Here is an 18894-nt window from a genome sequence, read left to right as displayed (position 1 = left end):
GCCGGCAGCTGTGTGTTTGTTTTGAGTGGCAGCCAATGAGAGTTTGTCAGACTATCACTGACTGCTGCTGCGCTCACTGCAGGAGCCGCTCCATCTTCCGGCTCCCGCAGTGTGTAATGGGAGACGTCATGACGTCATATGACATCGCTCCCATAATGCAGAGCGGCCCGGGTCGGGCGGACAGACTGAGGAGCGGACGGTGGTGGCGGGAGCGGGGATTCAGGTAAGTGTTTTACACATTACATGTGTCTACCGCACTACAAGGGGGGGACCACTACTGGGGGCACTACAAGGGGGAGACCACTACTGGGGGCACTACAAGGGGGGGGAGAGCACTACTGGGGGCACTACAAGGGGGGGGAGAGCACTACTGGGGGCACTACAAGGGGGGGGGGAGAGCACTACTGGGGGCACTACAAGGGGGGGGAGCACTACTGGGGGCACTACAAGGGGGGGGAGAGCACTACTGGGGGCACTACAAGGGGGGGGGGGGAGAGCACTACTGGGGGCACTACAAGGGGGGGGAGAGCACTACTGGGGGCACTACAAGGGGGGGAGAGCACTACTGGGGGCACTACAAGGGGGGGAGAGCACTACTGGGGGCACTACAAGGGGGGAGAGCACTACTGGGGGCACTACAAGGGGGGAGAGCACTACTGGGGGCACTACAAGGGGGGGGAGAGCACTACTGGGGGCACTACAAGGGGGGGAGAGCACTACTGGGGGCACTACAAGGGGGGGGAGAGCACTACTGGGGGCACTACAAGGGGGGGAGAGCACTACTGGGGGCACTACAAGGGGGGGAGAGCACTACTGGGGGCACTACAAGGGGGGGAGAGCACTACTGGGGGCACTACAAGGGGGGAGAGCACTACTGGGGGCACTACAAGGGGGGAGAGCACTACTGGGGGCACTACAAGGGGGGAGAGCACTACTGGGGGCACTACAAGGGGGGAGAGCACTACTGGGGGCACTACAAGGGGGGGAGAGCACTACTGGGGGCACTACAAGGGGGAGAGCACTACAAGGGGGGGGGGGGGGACTACTACTGGGGACACTGCATTGGGGGTACCACTACTGGGGGCACTATATAAGGGGCTTACTACTGGGGGCACTGCACAGGGGGGGGACCACTACTGGGGGCACTGTATAAGGGGCACTGCATAGGGGGAACACTACTGGGGGCACTACTGGAGGCCTGCATAAGGGGGTCCTCTCCTGGGGCACAGGGGGCACCACTACAGGGGGCTGCACCTAATCTTTATTTTTACTTTACATTAATTCCTCCTCCCTGGAACACTTGAGGGGGGTGGGGGGGCACCGTAGCACGCACATGCTCCGGGCACCCTGGCTACACGCTACTCCTCTGCCAGGGCCACCTGCATGCATTTGCCCCCCAGGCTAAAAGTTGCCAGCCAGCCCCCGGACACACCCTTCCCTAACTAAATCTCAAGATAAGTAAAATACTGTAGCTAAAATAAGCCAAGTTTTTTTTCTTTCCACTTAAATGGGGGACACTCGCATGAGCAAGAGACTTTGGGGGCTATTTATCAAGTTGTCCCAAAACTACAGTTTATCTTTCGCCATGGTGACAGAAAAAAAAATTAAATTAAAAATTCCATAGTAGCTGAATGATGCTCAGCTACCTGGAGACACCCTTCAACAGGCCAGGTATTTGCCTATCAGAGCAAGCACACAGGAAATTTAAGCCCAAACCTGGTCGTCTTATTCCAGAATCCACAAAAAACATAAGCAAGACACAGGATGTATCGGACAGACTCCCAGGGATGCACGTGGGTGCAGGGTGTACTGCTCCGGCCATTTGCAGTGGTCTTGTCTTATGTGGCACAACTGTTTTTGCAAATACATGAAGGCACTACTAAGGTGTCAATTTAATTAGGGGTGAAATGTGAGTAATGCCCGTGATGTGCTGTTGTAATGGGGATGGAAAACCAAAAAATGGGCACACCAAGTCACCCCAAAAATGGGTATATTTTTCTGCAGTCCCATAGGGACCCGTATTAAAACACGTGATATCTCGGCTTCTGTAAGTGCAGCATACGTGTGCTCTAGAAAGCAGGCATCACCCGTAATTAAATTGACCCTTAGGGACTGATCTGGCATATATGGGCTCTGTGTTACTAATTTCTATATTTATTTCACCGGTGAGCCAGCACGGTCATATTCTGCTTTATGATGTACCAGGTGAGCAAGAAGGGAATGTCCTCTGAAGTGAGCTAATATTCATTGAAAAATTTTAGTGCAACTCCAAAAAATCCCAGTTTTTGAAGGACAATCCTGATTTCTGCGGCAACATGAAGGCAATTTGTGGGGGTGATCTGCATTGATTGGGGCTGCATGTCCCGATATACATTCAGCCAATATTTTCTCTAGTAGTTCATGGAAATCGATATGAATCCTCACCAGTGGCGTAGCAGGGTGGATCTGCGCCCTGAGATGTGACCCCCTCATCCCGACACATGTGACATCATGGTGTCACTGTCACATAACAATAACCAGGGGAGTAAGGAAGCATCCTTAGGAGGAGTCCTGAGCCTTTTTAAGTAGCAGGTTGCCCCACTACCCACCTCACCAGATGGAAAGGGGTATGGGCTGCCCCTCCAGGGTTGCATCAGGGCCACAACTGTGCCAACCCCATTGGCTTTCCACCCTTGGAAGCGGCACAAGGTGCACCCTCGTTAGACCCCAGGCCCTGCTCATTATTCGGAAGTGTTCGTCTACCATTATATTAACAAACTGCTATTACAGTATATTAAAATAAGAAAAATTGTCAGCACAATTTTCATATAAAAATGACAAATCAAAATATATCAATCTGAATTTCAGATTTTATTTAAAAAAAAAAAAATGTTGGTCCGCCTGCTCAACTGCCCACACAATTGTAATATACTTTATTTAAATAGCACCAACAGGTGCACTGTGACATGTGGCTACTGAAAGATGGAAGGGTTATCAGCCACCAGTATGAAAACAAATATTGGTAACTGGCATTTTTTGTTCCGAATACCAGTGACGTTGAATGACTGAAATGAGGGGGATATGATAGATACAAACCTTAAGACCACTGTTGCCCTCCATTATGTATACATGAACTGACCATAATCAGTCACAGCTGCTGCAAACTTCTCACAGCGATCTGTAATATTGCGCCGACAGACCACCACCTGAAAGTGTAAGCACTAAACATTTCCCATGTTATCCATTACTAGTCAGGAAAAGGCCAAACAAGTCTGCAATATTAAAAGGGTGTATATAGGAAAGATTCCTGGACTGCACACCCTGAATATATATAATGGGAGGTGCTACCTGATTAGACTAATTGCAGGCACAGGAACAGACAAATCTCAGGTGCACAACTCCCAATTACTGATTATATATAAATGCAATAAAATTTTGCAATAAATAGAGGTTTTTAGCAGAATCATGGCCAAGGTTATGGGCCTATTCACCATATCCAGGTAACCTCTGTAGGGTAGGTCCCTAACATACTAGGGTTCAAATCCAGAGCGCAGGACACCCCCAAACCAGCTCAGCCGAGCCACCCCAGGGCATCGCTCTAATGAGAAAGTGCAGTGTAAAGTAATATAGGTAACAGCAGCTGCATGTATAGAATGGAAAAGTGAAAATACAAATATAATAAAAACAAACAGTAAAGTGTTAAAATGTGCTAAAAAGGAAGAATGTGTTATAATGCCCTGAAGCAGAACCAACCAAAGCAACCCAGGGGACCCACACCCCAAAAATCAACCCAAAGTTGCACTACAGTATATAACTTGTAGGACTTACCTAGAATTGTGCCTAATACTAGTGTGCATATACATTACCAGACTCCATGCTTTAAACCAATGGGGGAGGGGGTGCTAGTCCAGGCTGAAGGCGTCTCAATCCTTCAGGGGTGCAATGAAGCACACTAAATGGAGTGTATAGGGAAGAGTTCTGGACTGCACACCCCAAATATATATAATGGGAGGTGCTACCTGATGAGACTAATTGCAGGCACAGGAACAGACAAATCTTAGGTGCACAACTCCAAATTACTGATTATATATAAATGCAATAAAATGTTGCAATCAGTAGAGGTTTTTAGCATAATCATGGCCAAGGTTATGGGCCTACCAACCATATCCAGGTAACCTCTTTAGGGTAGGTCCATAACATACTAGGGTTCAAATCCAGAGCGCAGAACACCAAACTAGCCCAGCTAAGCCGCCCCAGGGCACCGCCATAATAAGAAAAGTGCAGTGTAAAAGATAGGTGGAGTTGTGCACCTGAGATTTGTCTGTTTCTGTAACATTAAAAGGGCGCCTTTTCATTAAGAAGTAAAGCCATTTATTTTGCATTTGGCGATTTTCACTACGTTCCTGCAAACCGCCTACAACTCGCAGTCTGTTTCGTAGTGTCTCAAACCACATCCATTGTAGGCACTGACCTCTGGAGAGGGCCCTATAAATATAATATTTGTTTGAAAGGTGAAAAACAGTTCTGCATGAAACACAAATGAAATAAGAAAAAAATATATAGATATATTTGTAGGGAATGTGAAATGAACGTGAATTTATGGGCGGGGGAGCTTTCAAAACTCATTATGTGTAACCACTGGGTTCTGTGTGTTAACATACCTGCCATTTATACTGGTATGATTGATCTGTAAATGAAAAGGCGTGGGGAGCGGCAGCTACCTGCCATGACATTGAAGATTGGCTGACACCTCAACATGTTAATATGTTGTTCTCTTTCTGTGTCACAAAATACATTCCCCACGTATGTAGAGGTTGTAAATCGGAAATGCACTACAGCATTAGGCCCATTTATCTCCTCCCAGTATATGCATTGTTCCATATGAGTGTTCTGTGCAATTTGGCCTGTTGTTCAGCTTCATGAAACTGCAGCAGTTCACAATCCCCTTTTCTCTGCGCAATATTTTTATGCCGAGCTGGTCTGCCTTAGGTCCCGATTCAGAGGCGCTCGCTCTGAATCAGGGTGTATTTTTTTCAAAAAAAAAATCCGTCTCCAGGCCGCTCGCATAGCTGTGGGTGACCACCCACAGCTTGTGCGGGCGGCCTGGCGATGGTCATGATTATTGCGACCATCGGGCTTGCGACAAGACCCTTGTGGTAGGGTCTCATCCACCGCAAGCCCCAGTGAACTTCCTGCTCTAATAGAGCAGGAAGTTCACTACTGACATCACGTGTGATGTCAGTAGGGCCGCCCACAAACGGCAGGCGTTCTTTCGGGAACGCCTCAGTTTGTGCAGCCACCCCCCCCCTCGACCCGCCTACAAAACAGGGCGGGCTGTCGATCAACATCAACAGCCGCCCTGTTTTGCTGCGAGCGGTGAGTGAAGTTCTCACTCGCTCCTGGGCTCGCGCGTGCACACTGCCCGACCATTGACCAACTTGCGAGCGGGTCTGAATCAGGCCCTTAGTTGCAATGTGTTATGGAATTATAAGTGATGGATATGAAGCTTCTGTTAAAAAGAACCTATCTATAAACAACCACTCATTAAGTAGTTAGATCCACCTTTGAGGACGTGTTAGGGATCACAGGGACAGCCAAGTTCACACATGCGCATGGTGGCAGGGCATATAGTGCAGACGTTGTGGAAGGATCCGATCGGATACCTCCTCCCATAGCAAGGAGTGGGACTCCAAGAACCAATGCCATCTGAAGATGGTGCAGGTTTCTGCTGGCAAATGCGGAAAGCTTTCAGGTTTCCCAGGCGATCAGAAGGGGTTCCTAATAAATGCACCCATAATGCAAAATGAAAAGGCCCCATCGGGACAACACACTATACTGTTGTTATTTTAGGGGCTGGCGCAGGCCTACATAGGGAAGATTGATCACCGCCACAGCAGCTTACATACCTGGCACCACTTGCCATACAATCTGAAGTACTTTCAATACTCCTACATCCTCCTCAACTGTGACGCTGCCACCACTAGACTGAACTTGGGCAACTGCCTAGAATGCCAGGAGGGCGTTTGATTAATTCTGTTCTGTGTGTGCCATACCTTGTGCTTGGGGATACAGCTGCTGCTCTGTCTCAGCGATCGGCTGGGCATATGGAGCTGAGACGTTGCAGCGCAGTGCCACCCTCCCAGCCTATCAATGGCCAGATGGAGCAGCAGCCAGCAGCATTCCGGCACTATAGGAGACAATCCCCTCCCTCTCAGACTTGGGTTATGTTGTTAGCTCTCCTAGATGGTGCACAGGTGTGTTCATCTGAAAAGCTCCACAGATGGTCTGGAAATCATGAACTATTATTGGTCTTGAGGACCAGACTTTGTAAAACACTACCCTGTCTGCCACAGGTACTGATTATAATCCCCCTCATCCCATCTTCCTGTTGACTCAGAGAAGACCTGATCCTGGGGATTTCCCCAAACTGACATTGCCCCTCCCAGTTCTGTTACTCTTTGGAAAGGAGGGTATTAACCACACTTGCCTATTCTCCTCACACATTTCGAGGAGATCCCCCGGACCCCCGTGAGGGCAGTCCAGCCACTCGGATCTCACCATTTTCCCTAAGAAGTGGGCAGTCAGGAGGAATTATGATGCTATTTCCAGGGTATTGCATCATCGACGCCCACTGCCAAGCTGCACAAAGCTATAAATCATAAAAGTGAGGGGCAATCCCCCTCACCTTGTCGTCACCCTCCAGGATATCAAAGGATGAGGATATCTGGTCACTTACATTTAGCCCATGCCAAAGGGGCTCAGCCTCTACTACATACGTGTTCTCATATACCAAGCATCTATACGCCATACGGCGCAAGCTGCCTGGAGCGACTTAGTCACACAGAGGTGTAGGGTGCCAAATTTTTTCTTTCAATTATGCATCACAGACGCAGCAAAACACCACTCGCAGTGTATGAGAGACGACGGACTCTCACCACACAGGAATTTGTTTTAAACACATACAGATGTGTCCACATACATCCATCTCCGTGCGCCACAAGTTGCATTAAACATAACGCCTGAGCGCCGCGTGACTCCACAGCGCCAAGCATCTTTTTAGCGTGACTTTTTCCCCTTCAAAAGCTACACAACAGTGTCAGCGGTCGTGCGAATAAGATGCATTTGAAGGTAAAAAGTTGCACAAAAAGACGGCACGGTGAGACTAGAAGGGCTGGTTAATGTGCAAGGCGGCTAGATGTATGGGGACACATCTGTACAAAGTCACAGATGAAACAATTTGTAGCGAGAAAGAGCCGCGGCATCATAGAACTTCTTACACAAATTCAGCCTCTTTCGCAAACAGATCTACAAATGTCGCACATCACATTGATCAGTGCAATCTATCAGAGTAGTTTGATGCCTCCAGCTTTATTTATGCGAAGACCATACTTGACTACTTTTCTTTTTCTCTTCCCGGGAGAAGCCTGGGCAAGAGAAGCAGAAGGGTGGCAACGGGGTGTGGGGCCTGATGATTCACGTCATTAAGCCCTGCCCCCTAACAGTAAATTGCCGTGATTGGGTCGAATTTAAATAGGAGGCATGGCCAAATGACGCGATCCATGAAGAATCGCGGCATTAATCCCTGACACCTACATGGAGACCCACGATCGCCACGGAAATGCTCCCCATTCTGCCCACTTCACTAGAAAGTGTGCAAAAAGCGGGAGAAATGCCTACCCCCCCAGGGGTGCGGGGGGTTGCCCGAAAAATTGGGAGCCTCCAGCGAATTCCGGGAGGGTAGGCATGCATGGCGAAGACACATTTTAACGCTCGGTATGTCAGAGTTGCCCGGGAGCTGGTGCACTGAAAGAGGATGTGTGGCCCCTACTGAAGCCACAGTGTATGAAGGCACATCTGTACCTGCTCTTCACTTTTTAATTTAAAACTCAGTAACAAGTACCCCATACCTTCCCATCCATCTCGTCTTTCTTCTCCTTTCTTGGTTGCTCCTTATCTTTCTCAATCTTTATTTTCTTCTTCGACCTGCAGAGAAATTTAATATGTGCTTTTTTTTCTGCCAGTAATTTCCAATATTCTCTCATGCTCAATATCGCCTTAACAGACTGAGCGAAACGGATTAGCTGCACTGTAATATTGTTACGTTAAGAAGATGAATGTATTGGGTAATTTGCAATCAGGGTGTGTTGTTCATTCGCATCCAACCATTTTCCAGGGCTTGACAACGGAATTTCTCTAAAACAGAACTTCCAAGTTAAATTAGAATTGATTTGCTGGATATTGTAATGCGACACCTGTTTCCTCTCTCTTTTAATCTCATATGACTATTTGTTTTGCTATTAGGACCAGTAATCCTGTGCGTTTTTTTTTGTGTTATTGCAGTCATTTCACAAGATACGGCTTTTGTCATTAAGGCTGCATTTGTTTGTAATGAAAAAAAAGTGCCATTAAATTATGCTGCGACATCACTACATTAATGTGCAATATAAATAGCGGAGAAAAAAACCCTACCGATACCTCGTTATTATAATTTGTTGATGATTCGAGGGGCATCTTGAGTTTGCCCGCAAAACCTATATAAAAATGATGTGGCATAAGTGGGGGCTCCCTGGCATGATCAATAAAGGTTCATCCCCCGTTTACCCAACCAATGCATTGGGGGAAGGTACTACAAATCTTTATAAGGGAATAAAATGATTTTCCAGTAGGGACCATCACCTATATCGGACTATTGCTTTCAATGTTTATCCTAGATTGTTCTCTAGAACTAGCCAGCAGCTGACCAAGCAGGAGGCGAAGGACTAACAACGATAGCTACCAGTTTACTATAGGGGCCCACGACCGTAGATCGCGGGTGGGTTGGTGGTGTGCTGGATGATCGATATTGATCATCCAGCACTACAGGAAGGTCCAGGACAATCAGTCAGTGATATCATTATTGCTGACTGATCGTACAGTGTGTCCGCACCATAACTCTCTAAAGCCATGAATATAACTCTGTTGGAAATAAATATTTATGCACCCCTGGATAGTTGAGTACGATTTCCTGCCAAACCAAGCGTTGCAGCATACAGTATCTATATCAGTTACCAGTGAGACCTACAGTACAAAATACATGACCTCTGCAGCCTTATTACAATGATGGCTATAAATCTCTTTACCGAAACTGCGCTACCCTAACACAGACCACGACAAAGCCAAGTGACACCTTACTCCATAATAACAACCCATTATTTTTGGGGCAATCCCAATTAAAATTTTAATTACACTAAACATCAGTTCAATATTTTGTCTATGGAAAACGTTTATTCAGACAAAGCCTCTCTATTCGCAATTGATAGCTGAGGAAAACAGTTTTTGGCAGCACCGTCGCTGTAAAGCCGCAAACACACTGGATGATGTGTGTATTGAGCGATATCGGCAATGGCGGGCTCGACGAGGGTTACGGCATCGGTAAATGCGTACACACTTGGCGATGCTGGCATCGTCAAACTACGGCAGTGGGGGGGGGGCATGCTGCATTCGGCAGCATGGCATCGTTAATGATATACCCAGATTGAGCTGCATGTACTGAAGACTGGGTATATCGTTAACGACCCGTGTAGCACACATCGTTCATCGCTTAGTGCATACACACTGGACGATTTAAACGATATATCGCTCAAATCGTTCACAAATATCGTCCTGTGTATGCGGCTTAAGTCCGCCTATACAACATTATAATTTACTGGGACAACTGACTCCTCTGAACCAGCCCTGACATAACGCCACATGCAGAAAAGGCACCATAGGAAGGACTGCAGCTTAGTCATCAGCCAACCCCCAATTACACCTACTTAAAGTCATCTTCATCCACCGCCTTCTGTCTTGCCCTTTTCTTGCCTGGTTTATCTGGCTTCTTCACAGGTACAAAGTCTTCATCTTCAGTCTCCATTTTGACACTAATGGGACTAAAAAAAAACATAAGTCAGTGAAATATCAATAGGCTTGATGTATTATGTATCTGCATTTAAGTTTTATCATGATAATGCATGACGAGACATGTACTACAATGTAATATAATATACTGTGTAGGATATCAATGTACAGTATATTATGTTTCTGTATTTGTATGTACAGTATAAGGAGGGAGGGTGAGGTATATAGCATAGGACTAGTGCATTCTCTGACTTCAATAAATATCTGGGGGTCCTATAGACCTATATGAGATCTATTGGTCAGATGACCAAGCAGTGAAATGCTTATCTTAGCTTGTCCCCTCTAGCTAATAGCATCTCTGCATGGCACTTGCTATACCTATCAAAGGGGACCAGCACAGTGGTAGAGGTTTTGCTGAATCCTGTCTGGTTCAAATATCTACATGCAGTGGTGAGCCGTGCACATCACTAACCCTTCGCCCGCAGAATTAGGCCACCTGACAGCGAGGAAACCCTCACAGGAGCAGCTCCCACATGATATATAACTATGGTACAAAATCCTCTATTGCTGCTATAAAGGGTGGTGTAGTATGTTAATGACCGTAGCTCTGGTACCACCTTATCACAGATCTATCCCACCTCTCCCCTACATACAAAGTATTCCCTCTGTATGAGAGTGTAAACCTGCACCTGTCCAGGGCTACTCTGTTGCACAGCAGTCCTTCAATATATAATACGACATTTGCACGAAAGAGCAGCGTGCAGCGAATCCTTTTTTTCTGTGGTCTGAGGGTGTGTCTGGTCTGGTGCTGATATTTATCGAAGACTTTGTGCACAGTATGGAGAAAGTGTTTTGTCATGAAGAAGTGTGTATGAATGGACAGAGAAGTTCAAAGAAGGTCGCACAAGTGTCAGCCATGAAGAAGGAGCCGGACGCCCGTCCACGTCTGATGAGAACATTGAGCGTGCACATGAACTGATTCTGTTGGATAGACGAGTGACAATGAATTATGTTGCAAATCATTTGCAAATCAGCCAGGGCTCTGCCTATGCAATAATCCACAGCAGACTTGGGTGAAGACAGCGGTGCATTTGTGGCTCGCAGCTCAGCCCAAAACGTTTTTTAATGAGGGAATACGAAAGCTTGTTGACAGATGGACAAAGTGTATTGAAAAGCAGGGAGATGATGTCGAAAAATAATGTATTTGTCTTTTCTGACAGTTGACTAAAATAAATTCTACAGCCAGAGTGCAGATAATTTTTGACTTGCCCTCGTATTTCGAGAAAAGCACCTGTGTAAGAATTAGTACAGATTGCGTCAGTAACTGTTACTCCTTTGTCCTGGAGTACTCAGGATGTTGTGTGTAACGTGCAAATAAACCACATGTTGAAAACCGAGCCAAACTCCTTTCACTCACTGTGGAAACTGCAGGAGAACTGTGAAATGCACTAACACAGGCCAAGCCGCAGCAATACATGGGAAACATGAGTACGGAGCACCATTTGCCGATAAACCTATTATAAAAGTGTCTGAAATCCAGTTTAGTAAACAGAGAAGATTCCATGAATGATTAAACAGAGGAGTCCCCATATAACGAAGGAAGCTAAGCTCTGAAATCATATAAATAGCCTTGTTATTTACCCCTCTGCCATCTATCTCCCATCACCCATCCGATACTGAGGTTCCCAGCAATGTCCTATGAAAGGGTTTTATGAAAAAGGCTTCTCCTGTGACCAGAGTCTTATATCAAATCCTAAAACATTTGAGAAATATTACAAATGTATTGTTGGGATATTTGTTGCTAATAACCATAATAAAGCAATATATGTGTTATGGTGTATACACGGTCAGATTTGCTAGATCATCATTATCGTTGAATGATAATGATGAACGATTTTAACATCGATTTGAACGATTTTATCAACGATGAACGATTTCTGACATTAATTAAAATGAATGAAATCGTCCAAATCTTACTGGAAACACAGTCAATGTCAGATATCGTTATCTGACATGCGGGAACGCGCATCGTTGGTCGAAGCATGCCCATCATGTCAAAGATATTGAACGATTTTTACAATAGTTATCGTTCATATCTTTAAGATAATCTGACCATGTGTATGCAGCATTAGGCTTAAAAGCCTTCAAGGAATAAATTGTACCCATCCTTATGCTTTCAGTCAAATTATTTCTATTTTGATCATACCCATAGTATCCCAATGCACCGCAGGGAACATTTTCTCACAAATGGAAAGTAATAAGAATTCATCTAAAGGATGGAGAATACCTCTCAATAAGACTTATTGTACTGATGTACTTGGCAATTATGTACAGTAAACCAGAGTTACCGCTCATGCTACAAAGCCACCTTACCTAAAGCATAATTTTCCAACTCATCTGAATGCAGCTTCATACAATTAGATCCTATAATGTAGTTCTAATTTAATAATTTTATGCAAAACTTTTTTTTTTTTTTACCTAATCTTTATTGTGTTCTGCTGGGAGAACACAGTGTCCGACCAACCTCCGGAGCCAGAGGACGCACCAGAGCGCCGGAGGACCTGTCCAACTGGAAGCAGGTAAGTTTCACCTGCTATTCACCACCTCACAGTGGCGGATAGTACCTCCATCTAATTCCGAAAATTCATAATTTTCGGAATTTGATGAATACCATAATTTCCACATCCCCATACTAATGTACTAATGTATGGGGAGTGTGGAAATTAACACAGGGGGACTTAGCAAGGAGATATCAGTGATATCTCCTGTGCTAAGTGGCTTCATGAATACTAAAATAACGTTATTTAAGGTAAATGTCCTTAAAAACGTTAATTTAGTGTTGATGAATAGGTCCCTAAGTGGGCTGACGTTCGATTCGCACCCACTAGGATCTGATGCAGCAAAATCCCGACACTGTACAGCAGCACGTGGGAGCTTAATATTGTGAGTAAGGACAAGACAAGACTTACCTGGATGCGTCACCCTCCTTTAGGGATGAACTCCCCCTGTGTGTCTAGAATAGGAATATAGAATCATTACAAACTAATATACATTCAGAAAACACAGTAATCAGGCCAGTTACCCACTCGCATACAAATAATGAGTGTGACAAATATAGACAATAATCAGATAAGACCTCTCCCGGTGATGAATGCGTCCTTTTGTTACTTTGTTCACTGCTCTAAGTAGGTACTTCCAGCTTCTGAGCTGGCGTCTTACTGCCAGCCAGGGAGGGGTACCAAATTCTCTCCTAGCCAATGCTGTAGCTTATAGGCCCCCATTAGTTATTAGAGTCATGCTCCGAAAATCTAAGCTTTCATGAGTTTGATAAATGCCCTAGACCATTGAGAACTATGGGGACTGTGCAGAGGCGTTTTATCACATACCTGTTGCCAGTGGCACCATCAGTCCAAGTCCTTGGAAAGATGGTGTATGCGTAGAAGTTGAAAAGACTTTGGAACAGTGGGGTCTCCTGTTTTGGGTGTGGGGGTATGGTGAGGGCCCCTCCCCCCTTAACCCATGGGCTCGAGTGAACCACAAATGTTGCACCCATTGTAGGGTTTGTAGCAATCTGTATTCGTTTTCCTAAAGCAGTAGACATTATAGGATGCCTGCTTTATTAGGTGGTTGTTTAATAGCCCCGATATACAAAAAGTCTCCTAATCCATGTAGAAATAGTTTTAGGCTTGATAAATTAGACCCGTGACTAAGCCATCATTTAATATTACTGGAGACTGTAGTGCGTTACTGAGCTCAGTGTGGCCTGTATACCTAAAGGCCATACATTTTACTAATCCTGCACTTACAATAGAAAGGACAGATCCCACCCCACAACATCACTTCTAAAGCAGGAAACCTTACATCCATCCACAGCTTATCCTATTGCACAACACACTATGGGGGAGATGTACAGTACTAAGCCTTGGAGTGATAAAGTACCAACCAGTCAGCTCCTGTCATTTTCCAAACACAGCCTGGAAAGTGACAGCAGCTGATTGGTTGGTTGGTTCTTTATCACTCCCCACTTCTTAGTACATCTCCCCCTAAATTCACTGCGTCTTACACATAAGGCCATAGAAAACATTGCCTGGATATGAAAGTATCTTACAGCCAGTAATGGGGATAAAAGTGTATCCTGACTAATATCCCAGCACAAACCTGCGCCCCCTAAGATGGTTTTCTGAAGAAATCCACTCACTTGCTTTCGTCGCTCATTCCCTTTCGTCGTCTTCCCTCGGCTGTCCCTGTCTTTTTTCTCATGGTTTCCATTCTTTCCTTTGTGTTTCTTACTTTTCCCAGATGACTTCTCATTCGCATTTTCCTCCTTGTTAGCAACTTTCGCTTCTAGCGCCAGAGCTGGCTTCTTTTTCGGTTTGTCTTTGGTTTTCCTGGAGACCCCCTGACGGCTATCTGGGTCCTCAGTCTGTAGGTCTTGCGTCATTGCTCTGGGAACAGAAGGGAGATGTACACAACATTACACGCAATGGTTATTGTCAGGGCCACCATCAGGGGGAATCGGTACGATTTACCGCCAGACCCATGCCCGGTGGTTGGAATCCCGACAGCGGCATCGCGGCAGAGGAGGAAATCCCGATCGTCCTAAGGTACGTATATATACTAACCTATTTCTACCCCCCTAACCCTCCCTTAGGGGTGCCTAACCCTAACCTTCCCCCCCCAGTGCCTAAACATTAACCCCCCCCTCCCCGCCGCCTAAACCCCTGTCCCCTGGGGGGGTGCCTAATCCTAAGTCCCCCCCGGAGGTGCCTAACGTTAACCCCCTTTTCCCCTAGCCTAAACCCAACTTCCCGGGGGGGGGGGCTAACCCTAAATCCCCCCTGGGAACCCTAAACCTAACCCCCCCACGCACGCGGATATCCGCGCTCAGCGTCCGTTCGAGATGCCTGGCGTCGGTCTCCCGGCGTATGTGTCTAATGACAGGCATCAGCATAACGACGCCTGTCTTTAGACCCTTGCCTGGATATAACAGTCGGGAAGCCGGCTGACGGGATTAGGTCCGCCGGCTTCCCGACTGCATACTCCATCAGGATGGGGGAGAGTTCCAGGACTGAGTGCCGGGCCAGGACAGAGAGGGCCCCTGGTTCCAACCGCCAATACCTGGAGAGCTGCACAGTGGCAAAACTCCCAGAGGCCATGGAAGCATTGGCCTCCGGGCGCCAGCTGTTAGGGGGGCACAGAGAGATCCATCTACAACCGCTGCCCGCGCCCTCCCGATCACTGCTGCGCCGCAGGCAGCAGTTATAGATGAATCTATCCCATCCATTACTGTGGGGTCTGGTACAATAAAGTTTTTTTTTTTTTTAAATTGAGACAAGGTGCTTCTGTCAGCCCCGGGCCCCACAATCTCCCATGGCAACACCCCTGATCTTTCACAGAGCCGCAATAACTATTTGCTGTCCCACATATTCTTACCAAGTTACCCACTTTCTTGTTTTATTTTATGAATAGTAGAAATTATAGGGCGCGGTTATGTCACCTTTATCCTGAAGAACCAATAATGGCCAATAATGACCAATAATAGGTTACCCTATGCAAAGTTTGAAATTCAATGACAAACAGAATAACTCTCCCACAACAGTCTCCTATTACCCTGACTATATGCCACAACATGATGCAGGTGGTGTACAGTGGTCAGATATAACCTACAGTGTCATGTACAAACATTTGCTAATGCTTCAGAACAATATTAAAAATATCCGGCATTACCTCAGAAAAGTTTTGTAAAGATAAAAAACAATTTCGCGCTCCACTGAAGGGATAATCACTATTAATACACTGTATTATTAATATTAGCCTCCTTTTTTCCTGTTCTGAACCCCTGTTCTGGTGTCTGAATTTGTATGGGAAATCCTCTCCAAGGATATGAAAATAACAAAAAAATGGAAAAGGTCTTATAGTGTAGTAAGTTCACACCTTGTTAATATTTCACAAAGGAAATAGATCCAGAATCCCGATTAATTCAGCAGATGCTGTGTGCACTCTGATTCAACTAAAAGGCCTCCCAGCGTGTGCCAAATAGTCAGATAACTATAATGCTCGCATCAATGCTTACATCTATCCAGATGTTCCATAGAGATATATATATATATATATATCTATCTTGTGTCTTCATAGGTATATAATTATAACACCACAAGCTCGTATTTTGCAAGTACTATTAGACACGCATGTATGCTTACATTTATTGAGTGTTGTAAATTCACATAAAGGTTTCTTTAAATATCCTCCTGGGACTACTCGTCTCACCAGGTGCTGTCCAAGCCCCCTTTACGTGACATCATGCGGAGGGGGCGTGTCCTTCCCGGGCGCACTAGCTACCGCACTGGTGGGCATCATAGTTATCTGACTATTTGGCACACGCCATAGGTTTGAATTGTTTCTATACTTTGTTCAAATGTTGCTGACAAATGTTAATTGCAGTGAGTTTCACCATACATGCCTACTCTCCCGGAAGTCACGGGAGGCTCCCGATTTTTCGGGTAACCCCCCGCGCCCCCGGTAGAGTAGGCATTTTCTCTTCCTAGTGAAGTGGGCAGAATGGTGAGATATTCTGCGGCGATCGTGGGTCCCCGTGCAGGGGGCAATTCTTTAGGATTCACGTCATTTATGCCATCCCCCTACTTAAATTTGAGCCAATCGCCGCAAATTAACAGCGAGGTGCTTAATGACGTGATTCGTCAGGCCCCACCCCCATCTCCAGCATCTCCTCCCCGGCTTCTCCCGGGGAGAGAAAAACAAAGGCAGGTGAGTTTCACTCATAAGTGCAAATAAATTAAAGGATCAAACCTTCTAAAGAGAAAATGTACCCAATCAGCTTCTAGCTGTTATTTATAGTGTACAAGTGATAGATAGGATCGGATTGGTTACTATAGGGGCAACATCAACACTTACTTTTTAGAAGTTTTAGCAAATCTACCCCAAAATGTAGCACTGTAGTTTCAACTATAAGACCTTATTGCACATTTTCAGCATTAAGAAAACCTCAGCAATTGATTTTATAGCCTCCTAGTATTTGATTTCTCTAAAGAGATACAAAAATATCTATATGCTATTCTTTTCGGGAACACAAAGTGCATTCAATGTACCCTTCACACAATCGCCCAAGCTCATGCTATCTGCCCTTGCTGAGCTCCTGCATTAAACATAAGTACATACTCTATGTTGTACAGTCTTTGGTCTGCAGGATGTTGATGAGCGCCAATGTAAATTTTATTTTGTTACATGTGATTTTTTCTCATTTTAAATAGAATTTTCCTCCTCTCTATTTGATTGGTCAGATTGGTGATTCAAAAGGACACAACTACTACGACCTTGGCTGGTAAAATCTCCCATTGTACACCAATAGGGCTCCTGAAGGCAATCTATTAAGTGGTATAAAGTGAATTATTTCCCGGGGGTAGACTGCGCTTGATACGGTTAAGTCGCCAGCCAGGAGGATGCCAAGGAACGCTGCTAAAGCCGCTTTTCATCTTGTAGAATATTAACTTAACTCTTTAATCCTTTTAAAATGTTTGACCCGTAATGTATTATTTAGTATTCTCCAAGACTCCAACTGAAAGGCTCACTGCCAGGGGCACAGATTTTCTTCTTCATCTGCACAGTGGGGAGGCAGAGGGGAGAGTATAATTTTGAAAAAAAAATTAAAAAAAATGATATATATATATATATATATATATATATATTATATATTTATATATACACATATATACATACACGACACACACATACATATATTTTTTATAAAAGCACAGTTAACCCTTCTTCTATTTTATGCATGCCCCTGCAATTTATTTATTTTTTTTTTAAATGTTTTCATTTGGGTTTTCAAACATTTTAGTTATACATATTATAACATTTGGATATTGATACAGTAGTACATTCGTTGACATGTAAAACATATAACATGTTATATTTGAGAAAAATCACATTTATATCGTTTATTTTTATTCAACAATTTTCAACAATGAAATTAAATAGAAAGGAAAAGAGGAAAGTAGAGAAAGGGGGGGAGGGGGAGGGGGAGGAGGGAAGGGGGAAGGGGAAAGGGGGAAAGGGGGGAAGGGGGGAAGGGGGGAAGGGGGCATCTGCAGCTTCCCTCCACAAATCGCAATTGGTTATTTCAATTAACGGTGCATACACACGATCAGATTTTTTCTTCAGATATGGACGATAACGATTTAAAAATCGTTCAGTCGTTCATATCTGAAGGAAAATCGTTCATATCTGACATGCCTGAACGATGGACGATCAACGATGCGCGTTCCCGTTTGTCAGATAACGATATCTGACATCTGATGGGTTTGCAGTCAGACTTGGACGATTCCATTCATTTTAATGCAGTCAAAAATCGTTCAATCGTTCAAATCGTTCAAAACTTTGGTCAAATCGTCCAAATCGTTCAAATCGTTTAATCGTTCATCTGACAAATCTGACAAGTCTGACAAATCTGACCGTGTGTACGCTCCATAAGTTGAATAGGAGGATCTAACTGAAACACTCTAGTTTCATACCATGGAGTTGTTCGAAAGCAACTATGAATTTGTTGTTTAATTGATATATTTAAAGTGTCAGTAAAGGATTTGCCCCTGCAATTTAACTTAATAAAGACCATTAAAGCACCCCTGTGATTAACTAAATTAATCTATTAACATTATCTAGGACTGGTTGGTTAATGTTAAGAGAATTAATGACCAATCACCAACAGTTTTAAATAGAAGTTGTGAGTAAAACCCATTGGTCAGTGTTAACCTGACTGACATTTCAGCACAATATTGACTAAAGAAGATAGCTAAAGCCTAAAGCCACATCCCCACAAGTTTAGCAGCGTCATAAACATGATCGGATAGAAGTCAAAAAGCTGAAAGTACCATCGGTTAACCATCAGCTCAGCTAATGTGTATGCATTAATCACAACACACTATACAGATATAGCTACAGATCGAGTGATCTGCAGATTATGGTCGGTCATACACACTGAACAGCCACCATCTGTGTCTGGCTGCAGGTCTCGGCAGCCAG

The 18894-nt window shown here is 44.9% G+C and overlaps 1 protein-coding gene across 2 annotated transcripts in view; it reads right to left on the bottom strand.

Annotated features, from left to right (window-relative positions):
* The window catches only part of LOC148502775 (uncharacterized), an 88281-nt gene that overhangs the window by 61559 nt on the left and 7828 nt on the right, over positions 1 to 18894 (bottom strand). For both annotated transcript variants that reach the window (XM_088449403.1, XM_088449404.1), the window contains exons 2-5: positions 14054 to 14300; positions 12825 to 12868; positions 9774 to 9887; positions 7887 to 7962 (exon numbers count right to left, since the gene is read on the bottom strand). In XM_088449403.1, the coding sequence (XP_088305529.1) occupies positions 7887 to 7962; positions 9774 to 9887; positions 12825 to 12868; positions 14054 to 14300 (481 nt within the window). The remainder of the gene's footprint in view (positions 1 to 7886; positions 7963 to 9773; positions 9888 to 12824; positions 12869 to 14053; positions 14301 to 18894) is intronic.

Source organism: Taudactylus pleione, unplaced genomic scaffold (genome assembly GCF_031769625.1).
Source record: "Taudactylus pleione unplaced genomic scaffold, aTauple2 ptg000484l, whole genome shotgun sequence".
Classification (NCBI taxonomy): domain Eukaryota; kingdom Metazoa; phylum Chordata; class Amphibia; order Anura; family Myobatrachidae; genus Taudactylus; species Taudactylus pleione.
The sequence above is the reverse complement of the archived record's forward strand: the minus strand, read 5'-3'. Positions and strand labels throughout refer to the sequence as shown.